This window comes from Leptopilina heterotoma, unplaced genomic scaffold, assembly GCF_015476425.1.
Source record: "Leptopilina heterotoma isolate Lh14 unplaced genomic scaffold, ASM1547642v1 Lhet_19, whole genome shotgun sequence".
Taxonomy (NCBI): Eukaryota; Metazoa; Arthropoda; class Insecta; order Hymenoptera; family Figitidae; genus Leptopilina; species Leptopilina heterotoma.
The window spans coordinates 2,033,921-2,056,578 of NW_025110908.1; the positions used below are offsets into that span (position 1 = coordinate 2,033,921).

General features: G+C 24.9%; 4 protein-coding genes across 5 annotated transcripts; 3 read left to right on the forward strand and 1 right to left on the reverse strand.

Annotated features, from left to right (window-relative positions):
* Positions 1 to 1,102: 1,102 nt before the first annotated feature.
* LOC122500682 lies at positions 1,103 to 3,666 on the forward strand. The gene is made up of 4 exons (XM_043609736.1): positions 1,103 to 1,547; positions 2,022 to 2,264; positions 2,642 to 2,806; positions 3,074 to 3,666. Exons 1-4 carry the CDS (start codon positions 1,167 to 1,169, stop codon positions 3,497 to 3,499), a joined length of 1,215 nt encoding a protein of 404 aa, XP_043465671.1. The 5' UTR covers positions 1,103 to 1,166; the 3' UTR covers positions 3,500 to 3,666.
* A 209-nt stretch (positions 3,667 to 3,875) lies between these two features.
* LOC122500678 (hormone-sensitive lipase) lies at positions 3,876 to 14,104 on the forward strand. The gene is made up of 10 exons (XM_043609730.1): positions 3,876 to 4,790; positions 5,069 to 5,270; positions 5,346 to 5,559; positions 7,432 to 7,622; positions 7,709 to 7,991; positions 8,424 to 8,646; positions 8,735 to 8,919; positions 9,062 to 9,381; positions 9,455 to 9,580; positions 13,107 to 14,104. Exons 1-10 carry the CDS (start codon positions 4,432 to 4,434, stop codon positions 13,188 to 13,190), a joined length of 2,187 nt encoding a protein of 728 aa, XP_043465665.1. The 5' UTR covers positions 3,876 to 4,431; the 3' UTR covers positions 13,191 to 14,104.
* A 111-nt stretch (positions 14,105 to 14,215) lies between these two features.
* LOC122500684 (probable N-acetyltransferase san) lies at positions 14,216 to 15,793 on the reverse strand. Its single transcript, XM_043609738.1, has 4 exons — positions 15,603 to 15,793; positions 14,992 to 15,148; positions 14,557 to 14,723; positions 14,216 to 14,472 (listed from the first exon to the last, which is right to left on the reverse strand). The coding sequence occupies exons 1-4, from the start codon at positions 15,608 to 15,610 to the stop codon at positions 14,301 to 14,303; spliced, it is 504 nt and encodes a 167-aa protein (XP_043465673.1). The 5' UTR covers positions 15,611 to 15,793; the 3' UTR covers positions 14,216 to 14,300.
* Positions 15,794 to 16,177: 384 nt separating this feature from the next.
* On the forward strand, positions 16,178 to 21,893 carry LOC122500652 (upstream stimulatory factor 2-like). Of its 2 annotated transcripts, XM_043609685.1 has the most exons (5): positions 16,178 to 16,331; positions 16,587 to 16,657; positions 17,231 to 17,511; positions 17,593 to 17,760; positions 20,307 to 21,893. In XM_043609685.1, exons 1-5 carry the CDS (start codon positions 16,291 to 16,293, stop codon positions 20,523 to 20,525), a joined length of 780 nt encoding a protein of 259 aa, XP_043465620.1. In that variant the 5' UTR covers positions 16,178 to 16,290; the 3' UTR covers positions 20,526 to 21,893. The 2 variants fall into 2 exon arrangements, with proteins under 2 accessions (XP_043465620.1, XP_043465621.1); XM_043609686.1 differs by lacking the exons at positions 16,178 to 16,331; positions 16,587 to 16,657 and adding an exon at positions 16,740 to 16,762.
* The last annotated feature ends 765 nt before the right edge of the window (positions 21,894 to 22,658 follow it).

Below are 22,658 nucleotides of genomic sequence, written 5' to 3' on the forward strand. Positions count from 1 at the left end.
ATTGAATTCGTGCTAACGAATTGAAAAAAATTAAAGGCTCAAAACTTGTCCAGTGAATTGGTACGGATAGAAGGTTCGGAAGTTCAATACAGTTTCACGAATTCAGGAAAATTGCATCATGGCTCCAATTCGTATTTGTCACAAAGCGGGATTCACGAAAGCTCTTTGTGAATTCTTTTTAATTCATTTCAATTAGTTTTCGTTTACTGGGAAGGAAGAAATTTATTAAAATTTTCGAAAATAATTGAATTCATGGGAAGAAATTTATTAAAATTTTTTAAAATAATTGAATTCCTGTGAACATTTTTATTATTTTTTGAAATAATTGAATTCTTGGGAAGAAATTTATTAAAATTCTTGATAATAAATTGAATTGTTTCGAAGAATTTATTAAAAATTCGAAAAATAATTGAATTCTTTCGAAAAATTTTATTAAAAATTTTTAAAAATAATTTAATAATTGTGTCGTGAAATTTTATTTATATTGTTTTCAAAGTAATTGAATTTCTGCAAAAAATTTTACGATTTATATAAAAATAATTGAATTCTTCAGAAGAGTGTTATTATTTATAAAAAAAATAATAAATTGAATTCTGTCGATTGAATTTTACTAAAATTTTTGAAAATAATAAACAATAATAATAATTAACCATGTATTTAATAAGTGAATTTTTTAAATTTTGAATCCGAAATTATTCAAAAATTGAATTTTATATTTGAATATAAAAAATTTTGTAATTTGCATAATTTAATAATAATAAATTTTACACGTAATAAACATAAAATTAAATAATATTTTATAATATAAGTGCTACTCATGTAACTCACATGAAAGTACGAAGAATTTATCTCATTAATTAAATTGATCAGAAATTATCTCGAGTAAAAAAGAAAACTATGTGTTGACAGTTTGACACATTTTATCACTTTCAGTTGTAATGAGATTATTAATTGATTCAATTCATTGGGACATTTTCGCTCAAACGCTTTTTACTGTTACTGACTAATTGAATACAAAATATTTATTTTTGTATTAAAAAAAAAAATTTTTTTACTTGTTAAATTATAAAATAGTAATCAAGTTATTTAATAATTAACTATTTGAATTTATAATTTAATTTAATTAATCCAAAATTAATTTAATTTACTTTTTATTTTTTTTCAACATGACTTCGAATTTTGAATTTCTTCAAGTGCACATTAATTCTTTTGTGGAAAAGCAAAAATTGACGAATGTTAAAATTAAAGTTTCCAGTGGCAATGTGGGTGTTAGTAATTTTCTAGGAAGTATCTATCGAGTTCAATTGGAGGGAGAAAAAATTGATGAAAATAAAAGTCTGTCTTATAATCTGGTCATTAAGTGCTGTCCAAAAGAGAGTACAGTTATTTTTAATGAACTTAAAGTACGAAATTTTTATCATCATGAAATTTGTTTTTATGAGGAGAAAATTCCTGTTTTTAATCAATTATTAAGTGAATGTGGCAATAATGTGAAAATTGAGGATATTCCTATTTATTACGGTTGTTGTAAAACTAAAGGCGACGAGGTAAAAAAAGTTTATTTTCTATCGAAAATAATACAGATTTTTAATTATAGAAAAAATAATTAAATTTTTCTTTTAATTTTTCGTGACGCGCTCCGAAAAAAATAAGCTAAAAAGTATGGTTATGTTTGTTTTATTTTTCCTGTTTTTCCCTTATAATTAAAAGTTTCTGTTTAATTGTGTAAAATTGAAGTGAGAATTTACCGAATATTTTGGATCTAATGAAAACTTGTGCCAGTGATTTATAGTAAAAAGTTGATTTCCTTTTGTGTATTTTCGTTCTAAAAATTACAAACATAACCTCAAATTTTTTGCTCCTTTTTTCGGAGCGCGTCACAAATATTTTCTTAAACATTAAAAAACAGTTTTAAATTCACGTCTATTTTTATCAATAATATCGCCGCAGGAAATAAATTTATAAGAATCAATTAATAAATTATTGTAAATAAATTGACTTACATAAATTAATTATTATAGGTGTTAATATTGGAAGACGTTTCTCACCGTGGATTCACAGCAAAAAAATCACAGATTCTCGATTATGCACATGCACAAATTGCACTTCAACATCTTGCCCGTTTTCATGCCTACGGTTTCATTCTTCAGGCAAAAAATCCGGAATTATTCGAAAAAACTATTAAATCAATCAAGGAAACGGCTTTCTTTGAAAAGGAGGATTACACGAAAATGTATGGAAATCTTTGCGATGTCGCAATAAAGGTCAGTGAAAATTTCACAGTAAGACTGAATTTCGAAATATATTTTTACAAAATGCAAATTTATAATAATTTGTTTTAATAATTTTTGCAAGTTGGCCGGTGCTTAATATTTAATAAAAGTCTTTTAAAATACTAAATGCAAATTTAAGAATTCTGGGAATCACCAAAGTTTCTAGAGCAACAAATATTGGCGGGCAAATTTAAATTCAAAGACTAATGTTAATTAGGTAAAATTTTAAAATATTTTTAATTGAGAATATTCACATTCATGCACTGTACTTTATTTGAAATTCTATTTATTAAAAATAAAAGTGTAGAAATTAATTTTTTTTTTTTTTTGACAAACTGTTAATCCTGTTAATTGAAAAATATTTACAGGCTATAGAAAGTGAGGGCACTTATTATGTTGATAAAATTAATAATTTTCGAGACAATGTATTCAAATCTTGTTTATATGTCACGAATGGATTTAACGCAGAGCCGTTTGCAACAATAAATCACGGAGATTTTTGGACTAATAATATGTTGTTCAAATATAACGAGGCAAGTGTCGAAAAATATCCTAATTTATTATTGATTCGATTGTATTTCGTAAAAATAAGCTGCAATTTTTGGAAAATAAATTACTTTTCTGTTTTTATATATTATCATTGCGAATCATTAAATTAAAAGCAAAACTTTGATGAAGGAAAAAATGCAAAAAAATGACTTTTCAACGTACCATAACCTCCAAATACATTACCTGTATTTGCCTGTATTTAAAAATTTATTTCATAAGTTTCATAATAATATAAATATAATTACTTACAGAATTCTGAGCCAGTAGATTTCTGCTGCATGGATTTTCAAATGCATCGTTATGCTTCACCGATTTTAGATATTGTTTATATGCTGTTTGTTTGTTGCACCCAAGAAATGCGACAAATTTATTACGATCGATTGTTAAATGATTATTACAAGTCCCTCGCGGAATTTTTATGCAAATTCAATTTGAAGGTTGAACAAATTTTTCCATTCGAAATATTTATGGAACATTTACAACTTTTTGGAAATTTCGGTGCCTGCATGGCTCTTTTTGCACTCGATGGCTTCTTGAAGGAAAAAACCCAACCAATTATTTCCGTTCACACGGAAAATTGTGTAAATGATTTATTGAAAAGACTAGAAAGTAATAAATTTTACGCCAGTATGTTGAAAGGTATTTTTAAAGATATGATTGATAAAAACTATATATAAAAATAAATTTAGTTACGAACATGTAAACAAACAAGTTTTTAATAAATTAACTAAGAATTCAATGCGTTATGCGCCTATAATTTTTCTACTAAGATGCTACCCGTCATACATGAAAGCTTCAGAAACGCCCTTTTACAGGGGTCGCAATTAATAGATAACATACCGACACTATTGTTTATAAAAACCGGTTCGACAAAACTATTTATATAAATTACAAAAAGAATTAAATAGTATAATAAAATACCAGAATTTAACAAACGAGTTATTATTATTTATTTTTCCCACTAATAAAAAAGTAAAAATGCGCAAATTTTTCTACTTGTCTCAAAAATAAACACTTCCATGCGCGTGGGTGCGACTTGGGTCGATTCGTCTTTCGAACAGCTGTTCGATGTCATTCCGCAACTGACAAAGAGAACGAAATTAAAATTAATTACTCCATTGTTATAATTGTAACATCAAATAATTGTGCAGTGTGAAGTACCTCATTGAAAAAAATGTGCAACAAAACACATTTGTGAAAAACAAAAACAGTGTCCTTGACACTTGCGGCGTATAAAAATTGAAGAGCAATATTTACAATTTTCCTTCATTTACACAAAATTATTCAAAATTAAAATGTACGTCATAAACGTAATGCTGAATCATCTCTGTACTTAATTCCTCAGTAAATTCATTAGTGCTTTGTATTTCGATGCAATAGACAACTTTTTTCATAAACTTAACCTCACTCAAGAAACATGATGATGAAAGAATGATCTCGAAAATAAAGAGAAATAAACTAATTCATGTCAGGAACATGAACTCGAAAGAATTGAAGGATTATTCTTGAAATTTGACTAAAGTGTATCCGAGTTTAAAAATTTGAATGACTCGGATTTTCGCATTTAATTTGACAGCTGATAAATTGTCAGTGTAAAGAAATTTTGACGATGTCTTCTGACGATGATTTTGAGAGACCCTTCGAGGACATTGAACCTCCAGAATGGGCTGCTTTGAGGGAAATATGCCAGGCAAATGTGAAATATTTTGCTGCAGAGCAAGACGATGGAAGTATCAGGATAAAAAGTGCTTTAATTGCTTGTTTGGATTACCTGGGTCAATTGTATCCTTGTTATCAAGAAATTGGCAAAATTGCCCCACAGTTCGATTTTGATTCAAAAACACCGGGTAATGGATACAGAAGTTTTTTGGTTTTAGTCGACAAGTGTATTTTATACACTGAAAATGTTTGTCATCGAATGTATCGACAGAAGGATTATTTATTTTTCTCCAAAAGTTTTCACACCAAGTAAGTGACTTGAAAAGTTATTTTTGTTCTGAAATTTTATTCCTCTTTTTATTTTTCTATTATTTTATACATTTTATACTATTTTTTATTTCGACAAAATTCAAAAATGTATTCGTTCAATTTGAAATAGTTTTTCCTTCCATTATAATATATTTATAAAAAATTTTTTTTCGATTTTTGGAAGATGATGGAAAAAAAATTATCTTTTAAATTAAAAATTAAGTTTAAAATTATCTTCAATTTTAACAAAATATCTTAGTAGAAAATTTGATTTTCAGAGAAATTGAGACGTGCTCGCAACTTTTTGCCTCGTTATTTACTTTGTTGCAACACTTACAAACTCTCTACTCCTGGAGTATAGCGAATGAAAATAAAGAACCGTCTTTATTTGCCTCGGAAGATCATGGTCCACAGGAACTTTTAAATCAAGCAGAAGCTGTCAATCAGTATTGTTTCTATGGCAGATCTATAGGATTTCAGGTTGGCTTCAAAAATTATTTTATATTTAAAGTTTAAACGCAACTAGAAAATAAAATTAATAAAAAAAATTTTCAGTTTTGCAGCAGCATGCAAGTTATATTGAGAACAATATCGATTTGCATGGCGGCATTTAGCGAGTCGTTTTTCTCAAAAGGAAATATGTTGGAAAGATGGGGCAATTCTCTGAAATATGTATCGGATCCAGAAGCAAAGGCACGCTGTCTAGTTAATATATCTCAAAATGCAGATATTTCCTTTTGCAAAGCTTTTTGGCTACTCAACGAATCGGGTAAGATTTCCATATTTTGTATAATAATTCCAAATACATAGGTAAAAAAGGTAAATATGATGGAAAAATATCTATTTTTCCATCATATTTACCTTTTTTACTTATTTGAAATTTTGTCCTCTCTTTCACCTATTTTAATATTGTAATTTCTTAACTTTTTTTTTTTATCTAACTTGATACTTTGTTGCCTTTTTTACCACTTTTTCATGCTTCGATAAATTTATTGATGCAATTTATTTCAAGAACATTTGAACTTACAATGTCAAGTATAAATAACAAAAAAATTCATTAACTTTGAAATATTTAATATTCATGAGCAGAAATTAATTGAACGATCATAAAATTAACATTCTCACCTTTTTTCATATCATAAATTCTATACAATTTGATCAAAGTTTCAATTCATTGAAATTATTCGTTAATTTAAAATTTGCTCAGGAGTTCAAATTTCAATTAATCTTTAATTTTAATTACTCCAAGTACTTTTTGATTAAAATTCTGAAGGATCAATATTTATATTCATTAAAATTCTTATTATAATCTTCACTTTAATTAAAGTAAAATTCAATCTGTCTAAAGTTGAATCTACTTGAAATATAATTAATTTAAATTGAATTATAATTAATCACAATGTAATAAAATTTTATTCGATTCAAATTCCAATCGATAAAAATTATAATTTTATTCCAATTTTATGTTCCTAAAGTTGCAAACTTTGAAATGAATGATGTTTTTGTTATTGTTTGCTTTTTTTGTTTCTTAGCTTTTTTAAAAAATTTTCTTTTTAAAAGAATTTTCAATTTTAATATAAATCTATTGAAAATCATTGAATTCTTGCAAAGAAGTTTTTCAAAAAATTTTATTATTTATGAAAATAATTGAATTTCTTTGAAAATTTGTTATTATTTATGAAAATAATTGAATTCTTGTGAAGAATTTTGTAAACAGTTTTGAAAATCCTATTTAAATTCTTTTGAAGAATTGCTTTTAAATTTTTTTAAACAATGGAGTTTTTAAAATATTTTTAATTGAAACTTTTGAAAGTAATTGACTTTGTTAATAATTTATTGTAATTAATAATTTTACTATTGAATTTTATTAAAATTATTGATAGAAAATTAAATTCTTTTAAACAATTTTGTTAGAGCTTTTGTAAATAATTAAATTCTTTTGAAGAATGTTTTTAAGTTTTTTGAAAATAATGCAGTTTTTTTTACTAATTTAAGTTGCTAATTTTGCAAATAATTGAATTAAACAAAGAATATTTTTCAACTTTTTGAAATAATCGTGTGCATTAATAATTAAAAATTTGATTATTGAATTTTATTAAAATTGTATTGAAAATAATTGAATTTCCGAGAAAATTTTTATTATTTATTAAAAAAATTTTACTATAATAATAATTGAATCCTTTCGTAAAATTTTATTAAAATTGTATAGAAAATAATTGAATTTTTGCGAAAAATGTTATTAAACTTTTTGAAAATAATAAACAATAATAATTAATTATGTACATAATAAGTGAATTTTTGAAATTTTGAATCTAAAAGTATTCAAAAATAAAAATGCCAAATTATCCAAATTTTGAACTATTTTAGCTATAATTATTGATAAAAATGTTTTAATTATTTGAATACAAATTAGTTATTTTGCACATTTTATTTCTACTTTTTATTTTTATTTTGTCTTTTATTTAATTTTTTTATCTCCTATTTGTTACCTATTTTCGGAAAATAATTCTCCTTTTCACCTATATTTGAGAGAAAAAAGGCCTGTGATCCTAAATTAATTAATTGTAGTGCTGAATGAATGAATGAATGAATGAATTAATGTTAATAAGAGCGTAATTTTAATTTATTTAATATTTTACAGGCATAGCGCAGATTTATCCATCCATTGTAATGCCTACATTAGTCATTAACCAAATAATTTCCATACCACCTGAGGAAATAAATCTGATTACTTTGGAAAATGAAACAATTTCTATTCCCATTCCAACAAGTCACATTGGGAAGAAACCGATTCACGTCAGGTTGATGAGTGCCAAGCGAAGAATAGGAATGGTCTGTAGAATTTTTCTCAAATTTATTATTATTATTGTCAGCCTTATGATGTAGTTTTAATATTTGATTTATTATTTCGTTTTCAGGTAGGATCAGGAAGCGCTGGAGGCCGATTAGAAAATCAATCAGAAATTCTTGTGATACACTGTCACGGAGGTGGATTCGTATCGCAAAGTTCCAAATCACATGAAGTTTATTTACGCAATTGGGCTGTGAGTTTAGATGTGCCAATTTTAAGTATCGATTACAGTTTAGCTCCCGAGGCTCCATTTCCTCGGGCTCTGGAGGAAATCCTCTACACTTACGCTTGGGTGTTGAATCACTCCAGCACTTTACTAGGCAGCACTGCTCAAAAAATCATCTTTATAGGTAATTTTTTTTCAATATACTTTAATATTAATATTTTATTATCATTCGAACCAAAGGCCACAAAGAAACTTTTAATTAACAAAAACAAAGTTTCTGAAAAACTACATTCTATACTTTAATATTAATATTCATTTATTAATAAAATAATTTATGAATGTTCCTAATGATTCGAACGTTTAAATGAACGACGATTTTTTTCCTATTTCGTCGAAAATTTATATTTTGTTCGAAAATATTTTTTTGGCAATTTAGAAAATAAATTCCTTTCTATAAATTTTAACGATATTTTATTTTTAATTTATTCCAAAAATTTTCGAAAATATCTAAATAGAAAGAAAATAGTCGTTCGTTTGAACGTTCAAAACTTGAGGAAAATATTTATGAATGAAATAGTTTTAGAAAATAATTTCGAATTTGTTTGAACAATTCCAGGAGATTCGGCCGGTGCTAATTTAATATTAGGAACGACCCTCAAATGTTTTGAATTAAATATTCGAAGACCCAACGGAATATTTATGGCGTATGTGCCTGTTTGGGTGGAATTTATTCCATCGCCAGCTCGTCTTCTATGTCTCACGGATCCTTTATTACCATTTGGTTTTATGATGAGATGCCTGAAAGCGTACGCTTTGGGAAATACAAAGAAATCTCAAATGTAGGATTTTCTTTACGGTTAACGAATAAATATTATCATAAGTCTCTTGAGATTATATATAAACATAAATTTCTAAATATTTTTCCAGGGAAACTGATGAAAACGAAGAAAGTTCAAAATCAGACACCGAATCGTTTGCCGAAGTCAGTGAAAGTGATTTAATTGCTCTGGCTTTGAGTCCTAATGGTGATGAAGATGAGCCTAAACTTGCATCTCTACCTTCGGATTCAACATTGAATTCTGTCAGTCTGGCCGATGTGGATGGTGCACAAGGTTCGTTTCCAAACTGACAATTAAAAAACGTTGTTTAGTTTTCGTTTTAATGGACTATTTACTAATAGTGAATTAAAAAGGAAAACTAAACAAAGTTTTGTACCTAAAAATAGATTTTTTTTCAAATTCATTTTTATTTTAGCTTCAGAACTTCCAGAAGAAAAAGCAAAGTCTCAAGAGTATATACAAAAGTTTCTGAACTTGTATAAAAATTCCAATTTACGTACATCTTTTCCCATGTTGAATGGAAGCAAAGGAAAAGACAGTGAAGGATCCACTAGTTCTAAATCGTGGTCTCTCTTTGGATGGAGTTCTAAAAAAAGTGACGACGATAAAATGGAAAATAGTGACGAGAGAAGTCCTCTCGATGAATTTGTATTCAGCGTTCCTCGACATCCACTCTTGAGTCCTTACCTCGCTTCTGAAAGTGTTCTCAGTAAATTTCCACCTGTTAAGATACTGGTAATTTCACATTTTATTTTATTATTTTAGCAAAAGTATTTTATAACGTTACAACTATTTTTCATAATTACAGACAGTTGAATTCGATCCTTGCCTTGACGACTGTGTAATGTTTGCTAAGAAACTTCTGAAGCTTGGAAATTCCATCACACTCGATATTCTACCCGGCCTACCTCATGGATTTTTAAATTTATCCTTGGTAAGTTTAATTACTTTAATTATTTTATTAAAGAACTAGCAAATGTTATGCGCGCGCGGAACGGGATATTAAATTTATCATTATTAGGCAAATTACAAAATTTTTTATTTTCAAATATGAATTTTTCAATAATTTCAGATTCAAACTTTAAAAAAATTCAATTATTAACTAATTTACTAATTAATTATTCTTGTTTATTAATTTTAAAAATTTCAGTAAAATTCTTCGCAAGAATTCAATTATTTTTATAAATAATAACATTCTTCGTAAGAATTCAATTATTTTTATAAATAGTAATATTTTTCGCTGAAATACAATGTTTTAAAGAAAAATTTTATAAAATTCTTCTCAAGAATTCAATTATTATCACATTTTTAACTGGATTCAATTATTTTCAAAAAATTTAAGAAATTTTTCGCAAAAATTCAATTATTTTCATAAACAGTAAAATTTTTTGCAGTAATCTAATTTTTAAAACAAAATTTTTATAAAATTCTTTGCAGTAATCTAATTTTTAAAACAAAATTTTTATAAAATTCTTTGCAAGAATTCAATTATTTTCCGAGATAATAAAATTCTTTACTGGAATTCAATTATTTTCAAAAAATTTAATAAATTCATTGAAAAAATTTAATTATTTTCAAAATAATTTCACGAAAGAATTCAATTTTTTTCTTAATTGGTTATAAAATCTATGCAAAAATTCAATTATTTTCAAAAAAATTTCAAGAAAGAATTTTAAAATATTTCGAAAAAATTCAATTTACTTTCTAAAATTTTAATAAATCCTTCGAAAAAATTCAATTACATTTATAAATAGTAAAATTCTTTGCAGAAATACAATTTTTATAGAAAAATTTTATAAAATTATCCTTAAGAATTCAATTATTATCACATTTTTAACTAGAATACAAGTATTTTCAAAAATTTTAAGAAATTCTTCGCAAAAATTCAATTATAAATCATAAACAGTAACATTTTTTGCAGTAATCCAATTTTTTAAACAAAATCTTTATAAAATTCTTTGCAAAAATTCAATTATTTTCCCAGATAATAAAGTTCTTTACTGGAATTCAATTATTTTCAAAAATTTTAATAAATTCATTGCAAAAATTCAATTATTTAAAAAAAAAATGCCAAGAAAGAATTCCATTTTTTTCTTAATTCGTTATAAAATCTTTGCAAAAATTAAATTATTTTCAAAAAAATTAAATTATTTTCTAAAATATTAATAAATCATTCGAAAAAATTTTATTATTTTTATAAATAGTAAAATTTTTTCAGAAATACAATGTTTAAAGAAAAATTTTATAAAATTCTTCTCAAGAATTGAATTATTATCACATTTTTAACAAGAATTCAATTGTTTTAAAAAAATTTAAGAAATTCTTCGCAAAAATTCAATTATTTTTATAAACAGTAACATTTTTTGCAGTAATCCAATTTTTTAAACAAAATTTTTATAAAATTCTTTGCAAAAATTCAATTATTTTCTAAAATTTTAATACATCCTTCGAAAAAATTCAATTATATTTATAAATATTAAAATTCTTTGCAAAAATTCAATTATTTTTAATGCAATTTTAATAACATTTCATGAAAGAATTCAATTGTTTTTTTAATTTTTAATAATATTTATCGAAAAACTTCAATTATTTTAAAAAGTTTTAATAAATCCTTCAAAACAATTCAATTATATTTATAAATAGTAAAATTCAATTATTTTCAAAAAAATTTCACGAAAGAATTCAATTTTTTTCTTCATTCGTTATTCATTCTTCATTCGTTATAAATTTTTTTAAAAGAATTCAATTATTTTCTAAAGTTTGAATAAAATTTAATAATTAAGTGTTCAATGTCAATTATTAACAAACATGATTATTTTTAAAACTTGATAGAAATTGTTCATAATATCCAATTATTTTCATAATTTTTGATTAAAATTATTAAAGAAACTCCATTATTTAAAAAAAATTCAAAGAAATTCTTCAAAAAGAATTTAATTGAAATATTCAAAAATTTTAATAAAACTCTTCGCAAGAATTCAATTATTTTCAGAAATAATAAAATGTTTAAAAAAAACTAATTATTTTCAAATTTTTTGAATCAATTCTTGGCAAGAATTCAATGATTTTCAATAAATTAATTTTAAAAAGTAAAATTATTAAAAAAGATAAGAAACAAAAAAACAAACAACAACTGAGCGGCCGGATCGTAGAAGGGCACGTAAATTTTTCTCGAGCGAAATCTAAGTCCCCTGAACACTCAAAATTCAACTTCTGAATTTAAATATTTTAAATACACATCCTTATAGAAAATTTCATTCCGCATCTTTTTTTCTTATGAAATTTTTTTCTATCTATTACCGTTTTCGAAATATTTTAGAAAAACTGTTTTTTTTAATACTGTAAATTGAATGACATTTTTCACTTCAACTCGCGATATTTCAGACAATTTTAAAAATTGTTCAATGAAACAAAAATGAAAATACGTCTTAAGGTATTCTACGAATGATAAAAAAAGAAAAAAGTGGTTTTCTTTATAAACAAAATTGTTATTAATTTTTTTCTTTATTAATGTAAAAATCACGAACTACAATCTTCACGGCTCTCGTTTAACGGGCGAATTTTTAGTAACAGAGAACTTTCAGTAAGAAAGTTGTTCATTATGATCCAAAAAAGTTTTCTGGAAAATAATAAGGTTAATAATTAATTAGTGTCGAAATGGTAAATGTTTAAAGTTGCTAGCGACCAAACGCATAGCACGCGTCACTCGCCATAGTTGCTTGGGAGTGTTGTTTCATAGGTTATGGCCAGTGGCGCGTGCTATGCGTTTGGTCGCTAGCAACTTTAAACATTTACCATTTCGACACTAATTAATTATTAACCTTATTATTTTCCAGAAAACTTTTTTGGATCATAATGAACAACTTTCTTACTGAAAGTTCTCTGTTACTAAAAATTCGCCCGTTAAACGAGAGCCGTGAAGATTGTAGTTCGTGATTTTTACATTAATAAAGAAAAAAATTAATAACAATTTTGTTTATAAAGAAAACCACTTTTTTCTTTTTTTATCATTCGTAGAATACCTTAAGACGTATTTTCATTTTTGTTTCATTGAAAAAATTTTAAAATTGTCTGAAATATCGCGAGTTGAAGTGAAAAATGTCATTCAATTTACAGTATTAAAAAAAACAGTTTTTCTAAAATATTTCGAAAACGGTAATAGATAGAAAAAAATTTCATAAGAAAAAAAGATGCGGAATGAAATTTTCTATAAGGATGTGTATTTAAAATATTTAAATTCAGAAGTTGAATTTTGAGTGTTCAGGGGACTTAGATTTCGCTCGAGAAAAATTTACGTGCCCTTCTACGATCCGGCCGCTCAACTAACTTCAAACTGCGAATAGATTACCGGAATACAACGATTATTATAATTTATTAATATAGATTTTTAATTTTTATTTTTGCAAATAATTAATTTCTACATTATTTTGAATTAACAATTAAAAAAAAATTATTTCCAGATCTCTAAAGAAGCAGCAGATGGTTCAGAATTATGTGTAAAACGAATACAGGAACTGATTTCAATGGCTCAAGGAAGCGCTTAATTGAATGTTAAAATTCTCTATTATTGACAAGTCCATCCACATGAATTGATAAATGTGCAATTTCTTATTATCCAATTTTAAAAAGAAAAAGGTCCATATGTTTCTATAATGAATTTTAATTTATCTGCTGTTTCATAAGCAACAATTTTAAATGCACGTGAGTCCAATTTAACAATATTCACACAGTTTATATACTATTGAAAAAAACAGATGTAAATATTTTAATATCTACAAGTTTTTCTCCGATAATTTTTTACAACAGATGCAGACATTCATTTTATTTATTTATTTATTTGCAAATATATAATATGCATTAATTTTTATAACTAAATCCATGAATTTTATGAATTTTATGAATTATATTGTATACATTAAAAGTATTTTTTAAATGAGAGAAGAGGCATTAATACTAATAGTTTTTTACGTAAAGTGCAAATTCTCCGAAAGAGGCTCAAGAATCTTTTTTTTTCGAGGTAATGTATACGACGATCACCTGGACTTTGTTGCTTTAGAATAATTTTTAATTTGAAAATTTAGTCATTATTGACAAATTTAAATACATAACTCTACTAATATTTATATAAATAAGGAATATTTAAAATATGTTGTATGAATGTATATTTTGTTGATATTATTTTGTGTATTATGTATGTATTTCTAAAAGTGCAGAATTATTTTATAATAATTACTGCTCTTTTTATTGTTTTTATTTAATTTATTTAATGTGAATGAATATTTTTATATTGTTTATTCGATATTATTTTTTATCTGTGATGACTTAAGCTCTCTGCAGCATTATTATGAATATTTATATTATACTTCAGTAATTGGTGACTTGTATTTAATCGACTTCTTGAATAACAAATGAAAATTATAAAGATTTGTTGTGAAATAAAAATCTGATTTATCTTCTACAAAGTTTTGTTGGTTTATTTGAAAATCTATAAATTAGTTATGAATTAGTGTTGGTTAGTTTATTATCAAAAATGATTTTCAATCATGTGAGTAAATAATGAGAACTATGATTAACTAGGGGAAACGAAATTTTATTGGTAATTTGTACAATTGTTGAAAATGGAACAACATTTGGTGATGGCTGAATTAAAATGCTTATTGGGTATTCAATTGATGATTAGTGGAGTTGTGTGGTCGTAAAGTTTTTTGCAAAACATGAGCGTCCGCTGGCTCAATTCGCTTGTAATAATGATTTTTAGTTTCTACGACTTCGAATCCAAATTTTTTGTAGAAGTCAATAGCACCTTCATTATTTACTTGTACATGCCTGGGGAAAATGTAAAAAAGTCGATATAAATATTCAAATATTTTACAGAGTAGAAAAATGTTTAACTGAAAGGAAAATACGTACAGAAAAATTGAATCAAAATTGCCATCCTTCTGAACGTAATTTAAAACATGTTGAACCATTACAGTTCCGATTCCTAGCCTGCGATAAGGATATAAACATCCCAGGGTCATTATATACAGCCTTCTAGAGTTTTCTGATGTGTCCACTCGACAGCAAACGGCGCCCACCTTAAATTTAATTTCGCTATTTAATTCAATAAATTGGATAAACTGTAACGTCTTTTATATTTACGTGTAATTACTTTTTTGAAAACTAAACAGTATTTCAGTAATAATTAATTGAATTATTTCTTTCTCTATCATCACGAAAATTAAATATCAAACGAATATCCATTTCGACAGTGATGATCCTAATGGTTGTTTAAACCTCTTCAAATAATTAATCTGGTGGAGATAAAATCGAAACAATTACAGAAAATAAAATTCTCAAACTTACCACTATGTCGTTATAATATGCTAACTTTGCAAGTTCTCCAGCTTCCAAAACATCTTTGTAAAACTTCTCATTGTATGATACTGGGAACACGACTTGATTAAGTAACTTTAGTTGTTTAATATTGTGAGGTGTAACATCACCGAGTTCAATCTTCGCCCTGTGAATAATTTAAATACTTAAAGAATATAAACTTATAAACATTCAATTTTCATAGGGCAAACAAACTATAAATCGAATGCATCTCTTTTATAATAAATAAATCATCTAAATTTATTTTTAAAGGAAATTATCATATAAATTTGATAACCTTCTTCAATTTTTCCAGTAAAAATTTTTTCTTTTGCAAAAGAACTATTTTGATCTTAGAAGAATTAATGTCAAAGAATTAATGAATCGGAAACAAAAATTTATCTCTACTATATTAAAAAGTAGTTTTGAAAATAATGAAAAACACTAAATAACACTTTAAGTTGCAATTAACAATTATTTTAAGATTAGATTCTTAATGTGTAATTTTTAGGAAAAAAATCAAAAGCAAAATCAATTATTGTAAACATCGTGCTTTTTGACACATAACCTCAAAATTACAATATTTCCAAATTATCAATTACCTTGTCATTTTATAGGGCTCGGGCTTGGCCTCAAAGTAACTTAAGGATGGACGAAACACTTTGGAAACTTACAAATTCAAAAGATTTAAGAGTATTTTAAATAAAAAACTGTAAATTTACACGATCACAAATTAAATTCGACTGGCTGCGTCCAGTCCCGCACGGCGCACAGTCCTGCACAGACAGTCAGACACCAGACTTCACTTATTATTATTATTATTATTATTATTATTATTATTATCATCTCTTAAATTTTTCAATAAAATTTTTGGCGCAATGATTGTTTTCCTCTAATTTACTTTATATTTAAATAAATAATCCTTTTTTTAATAAAAATTGTTAAAAACATTGTTCTGTTGGTTCAACCTGAATAAAATGTTCCTTTTAAATAAAATACAAATAACAAATTTAGAAAATATTTTCAGAAAATACCAGTGTATTTTTATTCTTTGGAAAAATTGATATAAAAGAACAATTTTTTTCATAAATAAAAAATAGATTTTCTATTATTATATATTAAGGTTTAATATTTCCCGCAAATTTGGAAAACAAAGGCAGCGACATCTGGGGACAATTGGATGCGCGCGTCGACGTCCACCATCTTTATTATCACATGACCTCGTTATCGTGTCCCGTGACCAGCTCACGTGAATTTTGACAAAATTCAAACATTTTTTGATCGGGGACAATGGATATGTTGGAGCAGCATCTAAATCAACAGGATGTCAGGTAGATTTTGCAGTGTGTTTTGTGAAATAAGTTAAAATATCCCTTGTCAATTGCTTTGACCATGTCGTTGTTGTCAAGGTCACAGGACAGTGCACAGTGCGCATTTAACTATATATATGTGTGTGTGTTAATATTTTTACCATTTCCTCTAATATGCAATTATGAAACTTATACGTTAAATAATCATAAAAAATGATATTTACATTCTTGCTTTTGTAAATTTTAAAATATCTTTTTTTTTCTTCTATACACCAGTTCTGTTTCTCACAAAGATGACGATGGGACGGGAATTGTCATTGAGGAAGCAGAAATAGTCGATTGTGATGGTAAGAATTTGTCAATTTACCAGTATATTTTAATTAATAATCGAAAAAAGTGATTATACTAACAGGGAATGTTAAATTGAAGAGGAAAAATTTTTTTAATTTGAGGTTAGTAAATGTGTTGACGTCAGCTTGTTGATTCTCGCGAGAAACCCGATAGCCATTATTTTGATTTAAATTATTTTGATTCAAATTTTCTATTTTCTTGAATCTAATTATTGATTCTGTATGTTTAAATATGTTTTACTTTGAGATGTATTTCAAATGATAATTTTATAACACTGGTTAAATAGTAGATGGAGAATTATTTAAACTGCATTTCCATTAAATTTGCATATTCCAATTAGATTACTCGAGACCTTTTGCAATATCTATTTTGAACAAATGTGTGACACTTTTCTTAATGAATTTGTTATTTATTTATAAATATTCATTTATTTGGTATAATAAATCATTTATATCTCCTTTATTCAAATTGTGATTTGTGTTTTTTAAATTGTATTCTACTCTATTACTTAATATCTATGAATTTTATTTATTAATCTAAGTAATAAAAATATTTGTTGAAATAATTAGGAGAGGCTGTCACTGACGATGGAATGCGTTACCAGGAAAGTCTCACTTATCGGGTGGTGCAAGTTAATGGAGCTCCACCTGGAAGTGAAATGGAAATTCCTGTAAATCAAACCGGGGCTAATACGGTCCAAGTTTTAACATCGCCCCTTAATGGACAATTTTATGTAATTGGAAATGCGAATGACGTTTTTACGACAGCTCAAACTTCGAGATCTCTCGCACCCAGGACTGCGACTTTACAATTAGAAACACCACGAACCTCTTCCACGGGACTAAAAAAGGTAAGAAGAAGGGGAAAAAATCAAAAAGTTATCGTTTTTCTAAAGTTAACTGACTTTCTAATTATGAATTAACTTAATTAGAGAGATGATAGACGAAGAGCAACACACAACGAAGTCGAGCGTAGAAGACGAGACAAAATTAACAACTGGATTGCGAAATTAGGAAAAATTATTCCCGAGTGCAATTCTCATTCTAATAGTAATGGAAACGGAAGCAGTGGAGAAGGAAAAACCAATTATGAAACTCAGGTAATTTGGTTAAATTTCAATTTAGTTTAATATTTACAGGGTTGCCACACAATATGGAAATCCTGGAAAAGTCAAGAAATTTTGATCGGAATCCTGGAATATTGTTGTTTTCTAAAGTTATTGGATTTTTTTTTTTTTGTATTGGAAAAATATTCAATTTTTAGAATTCATAAGAAAATTCTGAATTTTTGTGTCTATAAACTGAAATTACCACAAATTCTAATTCAAAACCTTCAATTATTTTCAATAATTTAAAAAAATTTCAGTCAAAATTTAAATTATCTTTATAAATAATAAGATTCTTCCCAAAAAATTCAATTATTTTCGTAAATTATAAAATTATTCTCAGAAATTAAATTATTTTCGTAAACAATAAAATTCTTTGCAGAAATTATATAATTTTCGTAAATAATAAAAATCTTCGCTGAAATTGAATTATGTTCGAAAATTTAAAAAAAATCTCGTCAAAATTTCAATTACCATCTTTATCAATAATAAAATTGTTCTCAGAAATTCAATTATTTTCAAAAGTTTTAATAAAATACTTCTCAAAAGTTAAATTACCTATTCAAAATTTTAATAAAATTATTCGTAGAAATTCAATTATGTTAAAAAATTTTAAAATATTCTCGTCAAAATTTAAATTATCTTTAAAAATAATAAAATTCTTCTGAAAAATTCAATTATTTTCGTAAATAATAAATGTCTTCTTAGAAATTCAATTATTTTCGTAAATAATAAAATTCTTCTCAGAAATTCAATTATTTTCGTAAATAATAAAATTCTTCTCAGAAATTCAATTATTTTCGTAAATAGTAAAATTCTTCTCAGAAATTCAATTATGTTCAAAAATTTTTTTAAATTCTCGGCAAAGTTTTAATTATTTTTATAAATAATACAATTCTTTTTAGAAATTCAATTTATTTTCAAAAATTTTTATAAAATTCTTGTTTTTCTTAATTCAATGATTTTTAATATCTACTATTTTAATAAAGTTTTACAAAACAATTCAAATATTTAAAAAGGAATTTATTAAAATTTTACGCAAAAATTTAATTTATTTAATAAATAATAAAAATTTCACAGAAATTCAATTCTTTACAAATTAAAAAAAAAAATTTCTTAGCATTAATTCAAGTACTTAAGAAAAATCAAATTTTTTACAAGATTCAATTATTTTTAATACAATTTTAATCAAATTTCTAGAAAAATGAAATTATTCTTAAAAATTCTATTAAAATTCGTCAAAAGAATTTAATATTTAAAACATTTTTTAATAAAATTCTTTACTAAAATTCAATTTTTTTTATTCAATAAGTTATTTATTTTCGTATTTTTAAATAATTGAATTAGAATTTTCAAATAAAAATTTATTTAAAAATTAATTTCAGTTAAAATTTTAGATAATAATTAAATATTAAAAGCATTGTAGCGTGAAATTTATAAAAATAATTGAATTTTGAAAAGGTTTCATAATTTTAATTATTAGTTTTAAAGAACTTATTTTTTTTGAAAAAGTTTAATTGAATTTTTCTGAAACTATTTAAAGTTCTTATTTTCTAATATATATATTAAATTGAATATATTGAATATATATTGAAATTTCGTAAAATTGAATTGTAAACAAATAGATTTGAAAATTCTCAAAGAACTTTATCAAAAATTATTAAAAATATAATTGATTTACAGAAGAATTTTAGTTGGAAATTCTAGAAAAAAAAATTAATAATTGAATTGAAATGATGGGAATAATTTTGAAGAAGAAGTTGCAGTAAGAATTTTCTTATAATTTAAATTATTGTTTCTGTCATCTTTAATTATTATAAAACATGCAGAAATCGATCACTCCGAGTCGAAGACTCGGAGTGATCGATTTCATGTTTTATAAAGGTTTAAATTTGAATATTTTGAAAATTTTAATTCCGTTGGAAGAATAATAAAAATGTATTAGTTTATTTAATTTGGTAAAAAACAAACATAGTTTTAAAAACCTGGAAAAATTCCGTTGGAAAAATAATAAAAATTTATTAGTTTATTTAATTTGGTAAAAAATAAACATAGTTTTAAAAACCTGGAAAAATTCCATTCGAAAAATAATAAAAATTTATTAGTTATTTCATTTGGTAAAAAATAAACATAGTTTGAAAAATCTAGAAAAATTCTGTTTTTTAACCTGGAAAACCTGGAAAAATCAGGAAATTTTAAATAAGTAAGAGTGGCAAACCCTGATTTATTAATTTGTAAGTGGATTTTTTTTTACTTTTTCAAGCTTCGAACTCGACTTCTAATTAAGTAATTTTTAGAAATACATAGTTGAATTTCGAAATTTCTTTACATTAAAATTATTTAAAATATTAAAACTTTTGGAAAGATAAATAAGTATTTGGAATTAAATTTTTATGAATCGAGTTTCTTTTCTCATAAAAACTAATTTTTCGACAGCTTCTTTTTTTCACTTCTCAAAACTACTGTTTGCTATTTTTTATAATGAATGTGCGAAGCCTTTTCGTATAAATATTTAAAAAAATGTTTAAATTTATTTTTAGAGCAAGGGTGGAATTTTAGCAAAAGCTTGCGAGTACATAGGAGAATTAAGAACTGCTAATCAAAGTCTAGGTCAGTGTTTAAGGGACAACGAAAGATTGAGACAAGAAGTTGTGGATTTAAAGCAACTTGTAATGGAGTTAAAACGAGAAAACCTTCAGCTTAGATCACAATTGTCGTCCAATCCAGCTAATTCGGAAATCTCTCACATAAGTCCTTGAACATAAATTTGTTTTGCCTCTTTTTTTCTTTGTAAATATTCAAATAGCGGCAATTTTTCAATCATTTTAGCATAGCAAATTAGATTATTATTATTATTATTATTATTATTATTATTTTATCGTTACGAAAGCCAAGGGTTACTTTCGGAGAACTGCATTCGCAAAGAGTTTAATTCGAAACGATTTTAAATGAGCACATTTAATCTATGTTGAATCGAAAGCAAACAAATGAGATAAGGCTGTGAATATCGAATGCCGATTTGCGTTACTCTATGAGCAGTCCAAATCCAATTTCAGATATCGTTTATCATGAGGCTTTATTTGCCATTAGAATGAACATTTCATGGTAAAAAAAATCTAGCAGGCCATCGGCTTTTCAAATCGATTGCATATTTTTATTTTTTTTTTTCGCACTGCTAAATGCAGTGAAAATATTTTTAGATAAACAAATTATTAGGACTGAGCAAAAGTTTAGAAAAAGTAGATGATGAAAATACTTACAGAAAACGAAAAAAAAATATGTAAAAAAATTATAATGGAGAGAGAGGTATTTAGAGGGAAATGTCGAGATATTTAAACAAAATTATCAAAAACCTGTGTGCCATTGGAATATCATCACAAAGCCTAAGGTTTTAAATTCGTATCGAGATAAAATTATTCAGATTAAACTTGTTGATACATCATTCAAGTCTGTAATTACATGTACATACATACCATATGTAATTCTCACATGTATACATGTGTATATTTCGGTGAAGTAACAGATTTTTATTTTTTCAACTTTTTTTTGCATTTTTAGGCTTCTGTTGAATATTTAGGAAAAATTATTGTAAAAAAGAATTTAATTTCAAAACCCTGATGTACGTTTTAATTTTCTAAAACTATTTTTGGGGCTCAGAGTATATATATAATTGCACTGTTTGTTTTTGTAAGACTTTTCTGTTATTTCTTCCTTTCTTTCGCGAGAGAGAGAATTTAGTAGGAATATCTCTTCTCGTAAACAGAATAAAAAAAAATAGTAAATTTATTTTTGAAAAGTAGACTAAGTTTTATAATACTGCATATATTAAATTATCTACGGAAAATGTAAATTTGTTTCGGAGAAGGATTAAAAAGAGTCTTTTTTTCTGACTCGATAAATTAACGTGGGTTTTTATTTTACATGAATTCACGTTAATATCGTCTTTTCGAAATACACATAAATATACATAATGTATATGTATTATATATAAATAAAATATTTTCCTTGTATCAATGGGACATCAAAAATGCAAGGCAATTAAAATGATGGATCGAAAGATGTATTATATCGTTAATGTATATATTGCGGGGTTATTGTTATATTATTATTAAAATGAAATTTAAAAATTATTAGTGTTTAATTTGTAATTCCTATTTTTAATTTCGCTTCTAATTTTTTAATTCTTCTTTTTTTTAAGGAAAAACTTACGAAAATTGTCATTTTTTTGTAAGATGGAGAAATATTTTGACTGATGAAAAGGATTTTAAGGGAAAAAGTAAAAAATCTTCAAAAGTAGTAAAATTCTTCTCAGAAATTCAATTATTTTCAAAAAATTTAATAAAATTCTTGGTGAAATTTTAATTATTCTCGAAAACTTTCCTCAATTTAATAATTTTGAATATCTACTAATTTAATAAAAATTCCCAAAAGAATTCAATTAGTTAAAAAATATTTTAATACAATTCTACGTAAACATTTCATTATTTTCATTAATAATAACATTTTTTTAAAGGGATTCAATAATTTTCATAAAAAGTGAAACTCATCGCAGAATTTCAATTATTTTAAATACAATTTTCATTAAATTTCACGAAAAATGAAATTATTCTTAAAAATTGAAAAGAAATTCAATTATTTTAAAAACCTTTGCCTATATTTTCAATACATTTTTAATTAAATTTTTTCAAAGAATTAAAGTATTTTTAAAAATTTTAAATGAAATTCTTTTTAATAATTTAAATTCCTTTCAAAATAATTTTAGTAAATTTTGTCAAAATTCAATTATTTTCAATTTCTACTATTTCAATTAAATTTGACAAAAGAATTCAATTATTTAAAAAGAAATTTTAATAAAATTCGTCTCAAGAATGCAATTATTTTTCAAAAGTAAT